The following is a 6483-nucleotide window of genomic DNA, read 5'->3' as shown; positions in this document are numbered from 1 at the left end:
AACTTCTGATGGCTACTTTCAGCAGGATAATGCGCCATGTCATAAAGCTGGAATCATCTCGGACTGGTTTCTTGAACGTGACAATGAGTTCACTGTACTCAAATGGCCTCCACAGTCACCAGATCTCAATCCAATAGAGCATTCGCTTCATGGATGTGCAGCCGACAAATCTGCGGCAACTGTGTGATGCCATCATGTCAATATGGACCAAACTCCCTGAGGAATGCTTCCAGCACCTTGTTGAATCTATGCCACCAAGAATTGAGGCAGTTCTGAGGGCAAAAGAGGGTCCAACCAGTTACTAGCATGGGGTACCTAATAAAGTGGCCGGTGAGTGTATGTGGCTCTCAAAAAGAGTAACATGATTTAATTTATTTCAGTGTATTTATATAGTACCAGTTCACAACATGTCATCTCAAGGCACTTTACAGAGACAATTCAACCAGAGTGTTTCAAAGTTTTCTATCTAAGGAAAACCAGCTGATTGCATTGACTCATTGATTCAAAGGCAATCCCTTCAACTAAGCATGCTTGTAGTGACAGTGGAGAGGAAAAACTCCCTTTTAACAGGAAGAAACCTCCAGCAGAAACTGACTCAGCGTGAGCAGCCATCTGCCGAGGCTAACTTCTCTAGAAAAGTAGAAGAGCAGCCACTAAAAACTCCAATGAACAGCTTTTCAATGTTGGTTTCCTTATTTATCAGTTTTATTTAGTTTTTTAATAAAGGCACTGATTTGGTTGGTGAAGTTTGTTATGATGGCGGGTGTGCAGTAGTAACAAATAAAGGTCAATGCATTTTCTTGATGATTGTTCAAATGTTGCATCATTATTAAGATGTTTTGAAAAGGTAGCAAAATACAAGCTTAATGATCCAAAGAAAATATTGAAGAGCATTTTTTGACTGGATTAATAAAGAGGATCCTTCTTCTAATGCATGACTGTGTTGTTTGGATAGACCAGGAAACAGAACACGGGGATATACCAAACGGGGATATGGCCGAGATGGTCGGGGAAGGAGACGAAATGGCTGTTTCTGTCATCAGGAAGACCAAAAAGAAAAGGTAAGTACCAGGTGGGTCAATTAATGGCTTTAGGACTTAAATTATCTGATGATTTAATCTGATGATGTCAGAGAAAGTAAAGTGGGTATTGATCAAAGCAGCCAAACTTAAATTTGAAAGAAGCAAGAGATGATCAAAATTAAAATTAAGAATAACTGTAAAATGTACTGATTCAAAAGCAAATAAGAGGTGAATCCACTCATCTGATGGAAGCACATTTGTTTTAACTAAAGCCATGCAAAAATCAAAATTGAAAAACATAATAAATGAAAGCACAGCAGTATTATATATGCGTAGATTAAATAAGCTGAACTACTGAAAATTGGATTAAATAATAAATATAGAAAAGAATTCAACATTTTGTTTACCAACAACAAAACATCTACATGTTTTTCTTTCCTTCTACACATTAATGTCTGGGGTTGTTATTCTGAACCAAAGCTGCTCTGCTCATCTTCAATACAGAGACTCTTTTCTTTGCCTATGATGTAACGTTTGGGTAGAGGTTTTTGAGGACCCACAGACAGAGATCAAAAGGCAGAGTTGAGTCTTGCAGAATTGATAGGCAACTGAGGCAGAAATCCAAAAATACTGAGAAGCAAAATACAGATAACCAAAATGTCAGGAAAAACTCACATGAGGAACCAGAGATGAGGAAGCAACTGTTAGGTTTTATTAAACAAAATCCTTCTCACTTTAACACAACAAAACAGCAAACCAGCACTGAGTGACTGCAGAGGGTGGGGTATATATTAGAAGACTGAACCAAGACAAGCTAATCAGCAGATATGAGCAGGTGTGGTCGAACTAACAAGAAGGGACCAAGAGAGAAGGAAACAAACACCTAAGGGCAATAGAGAGCAACACAAGAACTAAAGAACTCAGAAACTAAAAATAAACCCAAGTAGAGGGCAGAACTCTGACATATGATCAATGTAATAAAAAACAAAAACAAAACCCTATTGGCTAATTTCAAACTTTTGTTCACCTTTCTTCCTGACAGGAAGGCAAAGACAACAGAGCATTACGGCACAGAGCTGGAAGCTGAAGATGAGGATATCATCACTGATGCTCAGTCCCCCATCCCTCAGCATTCCTTGTTTTCTGCTCCACACGGACACAGTCAGCCGGCCGGCAAAGTTTTTGTGGAGAGGAATCGTGAGTGAATCCATTATAGCCTGAAATAATCGTCTGACATTTTTTAAACATAGAACTATAATAATCAACTTGTTTATATTTCATCCATATAAATCCACACTATAGGTCTGGATCTATGTTGTTTTTGTTGTTTGTTGAGCCTCCTATAAATTAGAATAATAACCAACCCTAGAATACTAGANAACAAAAACAAAACCCTATTGGCTAATTTCAAACTTTTGTTCACCTTTCTTCCTGACAGGAAGGCAAAGACAACAGAGCATTACAGCACAGAGCTGGAAGCTGAAGATGAGGATATCATCACTGATGCTCAGTCCCCCATCCCTCAGCATTCCTTGTTTTCTGCTCCACACGGACACAGTCAGCCGGCCGGCAAAGTTTTTGTGGAGAGGAATCGTGAGTGAATCCATTATAGCCTGAAATAATCGTCTGACATTTTTTAAACATAGAACTATAATAATCAACTTGTTTATATTTCATCCATATAAATCCACACTATAGGTCTGGATCTATGTTGTTTTTGTTGTTTGTTGAGCCTCCTATAAATTAGAATAATAACCAACCCTAGAATACTAGAAGTATTTTTTTTACATCAAAAAGTGTTGCTACTTTAAGCTTTGCAGGATCCAATTTAGGGTTAATTCTACACTTTCTGCACAAAATACACAGTGCTGTTAGAAAATGTTTTCTAAAGGTTTTCAAATTATGCTTTCAATCATGAAAGGGAAAAAAGGTAACCGAAACCATTCTGATCTTATGTGAGAACATCCTTTGTAATGTCCCTATGAAATCACCATGACAGTGCCGCAGATAGCGTTTCAGGGAGGACAGAAAGGAGGCCTCTGATTGGTCAATTCAACATCCGCTCTACTACACGTATTTCCTGTCTGGCACCTTACGAGCTTGTTTTGTTTGTATGACCGCCATTGTGGAAAATGACTCATGAAGATGGACTAGCTACAGGTCCTTCTCAAACATTAGCATATTTTGATAAAGTTAATTATTTTCCATAATGTAATGATCAAACTTGAACATTCATATATTTTAGATTCATTGCACACTAACTGAAATATTTCAGGTCTTTTATTGTCTTAATACGGATGATTTGGGAATACAGCTCATGAATACTCTAAATTCCTATCTCACAAAATTAGCATATCATCCGACCAATAAAAGAAAAGTGTTCTTAATACAAAAAAAGTCAACCTTCAAATAATTGTGTACAGTTATGCACTCAATACTTGCTCGGGAATGATTGCTACAATGCAGCGTGACATGGAGGCAATCAGCCTGTGGCACTGCTGAGGAGTTATGGAGGCCCAGGATGCTTCGATAGCGGCCTTTAGCTCATCCACAGTGTTGGTTCTCGCATGCCTCAACTTTCTCTTTACAATATCCCACAGATTCTCTATGGGGTTTTGGTCAGGAGAGTTGGCAGGCCAATTGAGCACAGTGATACCATGGTCAGTAAACCATTTCAGGACTGTGAGCAGGTGCCAGGTCGTGCTGAGAAATAAAATCTTCATCTCCATAAAGTTTTTGAGCAGATGGAAGCATAAGGTGCTCCTAAATCTCCAGATAGCTAGCTGCATTGACCCTAGCCTTGATAAAACACAGTGGACCAACACCAGCAGCTGACATGGCACCCCAGACCATCACTGACTGTGGGTACTAGACACTGGACTTCTGGAATTTTGGCATTTCCTTCTCCTCAGTCTTTCTCTAGACTCTGGCACCTTGATTTCCAAATGACATGCAAACTTTGCTTTCATCCGAAAAAAGTACTTTGGACCACTGAGCAACAGTCCAGTGCTGCTTCTCTGTAGGAATGCAGCGACTGTACCCCACTTCCTGCAAACGCCTGTGCACAGTGGCTCTGGATGTTTCTACTCCAGACTCAGTCCACTGCTTCCGCAGGTCACCCAAGGTCTAGAATCAGCCCTTCTCATCAATCTTCCTCAGGGTCCAGTCACCTCTTGTCGTCATGCAGTGTTTTCTGCCACACTTTTTCCTTCCCACAGACTTCCCACTGAGGTGCCTTGATACAGCACTCTGGGAACAGCCTATACGTTCAGAAATATCTTTCTGTGTCATACCCTCTTGGTTGAGGGTGTCAATGATGGCCTTCTGGACAGCATTCAGGTCTGCAATCTTACCCCGTTTTTTCTGTGATGAACCAGGCTGGGAGTTTTAAAGGCCTCGGGAATCTTTTGCTGGTGTTTAGTGTGAGTTTGTTGATTCGGATGATTATAGGTGCACAGCTCGTTTAGAAAGTGCGCATTGGTTCAGTCGCCATTGTTGTTGAGTGACCTCTGTAACCAGAAGAGAAACATGCCACCCACCACACCTTCAATCCTAGTTGGTCCGTTAGTGTCCCTCTTGCATTGTGGTGTGGAATAACAGAGCAGACCACGCATAAAAATTGGGCATAAATCAAAAATATCATACCTGCGACACAAAGGACCATACACAGCCCTTTAGTCAGTGATTCAGGATGTGGCCTCTGGGTGTGACATGTTGCACGCTCTTCACCACCATTAACCAGATAATTACGTATCTAAACAAAAGACCTTTGTAGCCGCAGCAGCAAACTACTGTGTTTTTCCGCTTCTTCCATTCTTCCATGTCTCCACAAGAGACAAACCATCTGCAAAAACACATTCTATCCTCCTTCAAGGTCAGGGATCATGATTCAATAATAAGAAACACAAAAAAACACTGCTGAGCAAAAGAACACATTTACCAAAAATCCTTTTGATGATCTCTAAGACCTTTAGAAAACAGATGCCCAGAAGGTATGTGTTGTTGGTTTTTTTTTTTTTTTTTTTTTTTTTTTAGAAGGAAACCGGTGAGTGGCTCACTACCATTTCACAGCTATGCTATTGGCAAACAGCAGACCTCTGCTGACCGTTGACATTTTCTTGAATTCTGGGTTAACTGTGTTCGTATCGGACAGACACTCAAAAGGGACAGAAAAAATGTCTCCAACTCCATGTATAAAGGTTGTTTTTATGATGTTTCCTCTGAGTTTGACGGTAGTTTGCATCCACAGGGCGTTTGCAGGCAGATCGAGTGGAGCAGCTCAGACACTCAGAGCTGACAGATGACTACTTGGATCCCAGGCAGAACTGGACCACAAGGGATGTTGCTTTGAAGGTCCACAGCAGCTTCAGGTTAGCTGATACTGTCAACATGTATGTAATCCATCAACTAAAATACACAGGCTTTTTTTTTATATGACTGGATGTTACTAAGAAGTATAGACACAGCAAAGATAGACCTGTTACTATTGTTGGTTTTGGGACAGAAAAGAAAACAGAGACTGAGCCTTTCTAAGCACTGTGTTTTACACACAAAAAAACTCAAATATTGCTGTGGTTTATTCAATGTTTCTGCCAAAGGCCTCAGTAAGTCAATTAAATTGTCCTGTCAAATTTTAAACATGCAGATAGAGAATTGATCCCACAGAAAAATCAGTTCTATAAACAAATCAAGGCAGTTACAAGATTTACATGCAAATGATTACTCTGCAAATTAAGCCCTTGTTAAATTTTTTAACACACTTAGATCCCCCAGTATATTTTCCTGGATTTTTATTTTAAGCACTCAAAAAGAAAAATCTGTCTATTATAATACCACTAGAATTTTACAATGGAATACTAAATGGTGAAGTCATCTTATAACTGGTCTTTTCCGAAGGTTTGCATCCCAACGGTGCCAAGCTGGAATTCACTGAACTCCTAATAGAGATAAAATAGTTGTAAGAGCCGTCTGTCTACCTATAGGCGCTGGATCTTGTAGACCTGTGGTTGTCTTATGGTTAAAACACCTAAAAGCAGTTTGTTTTAAACTGCAGCTCATGTTTGACTCCCTCATCAGGGCCACAGAAAGAGCTTCAAAGGCTTTGAGTTTCTTAAAAGAAGTTTGAGAAGTGCCTCTAGACCGAACCATGCAAATTCATGGGTGAAAGATATGCAAATGTAAACATTTAGTTGTGCAACACATTTTTTCAATATGTCATTGCAGCAGCAGTTATTTCCATGACACTTTTAAGGTCCAGTGGAAGCTCACATGCAAAGGTTTCTGCTATCATTGTGTGGCACTAAGGAGTCACGGAGCCAGACGATGGATAGAGCTTCTGCGTGTGTGGGAACATATTTGGAATGTCAGAAGTAACAATAGTTAACAGTTGCTTTTTATAAAATAAAACATATATGTATTAAAAACAACTAAAGACCTTCAATCACGGAGCCTGGCTGTGGCT

The 6483-nt window shown here is 39.8% G+C and overlaps 1 protein-coding gene across 1 annotated transcript in view; it reads left to right on the top strand.

Annotated features, from left to right (window-relative positions):
- Nucleotides 1-6483, top strand: part of LOC107090136 (transmembrane protein 237A-like) — an 18075-nt gene that overhangs the window by 5033 nt on the left and 6559 nt on the right. Inside the window, exons 4-6 of the mRNA XM_015383338.1 lie at nt 956-1061; nt 2461-2615; nt 5272-5392. Of these exons, the coding sequence (XP_015238824.1) occupies nt 956-1061; nt 2461-2615; nt 5272-5392 (382 nt within the window). The remainder of the gene's footprint in view (nt 1-955; nt 1062-2460; nt 2616-5271; nt 5393-6483) is intronic.

Source organism: Cyprinodon variegatus, unplaced genomic scaffold (genome assembly GCF_000732505.1).
Source record: "Cyprinodon variegatus isolate N-32 unplaced genomic scaffold, C_variegatus-1.0 Scaffold282, whole genome shotgun sequence".
In the NCBI taxonomy this organism is placed as follows: domain Eukaryota; kingdom Metazoa; phylum Chordata; class Actinopteri; order Cyprinodontiformes; family Cyprinodontidae; genus Cyprinodon; species Cyprinodon variegatus.
The sequence above is the reverse complement of the archived record's forward strand: the minus strand, read 5'-3'. Positions and strand labels throughout refer to the sequence as shown.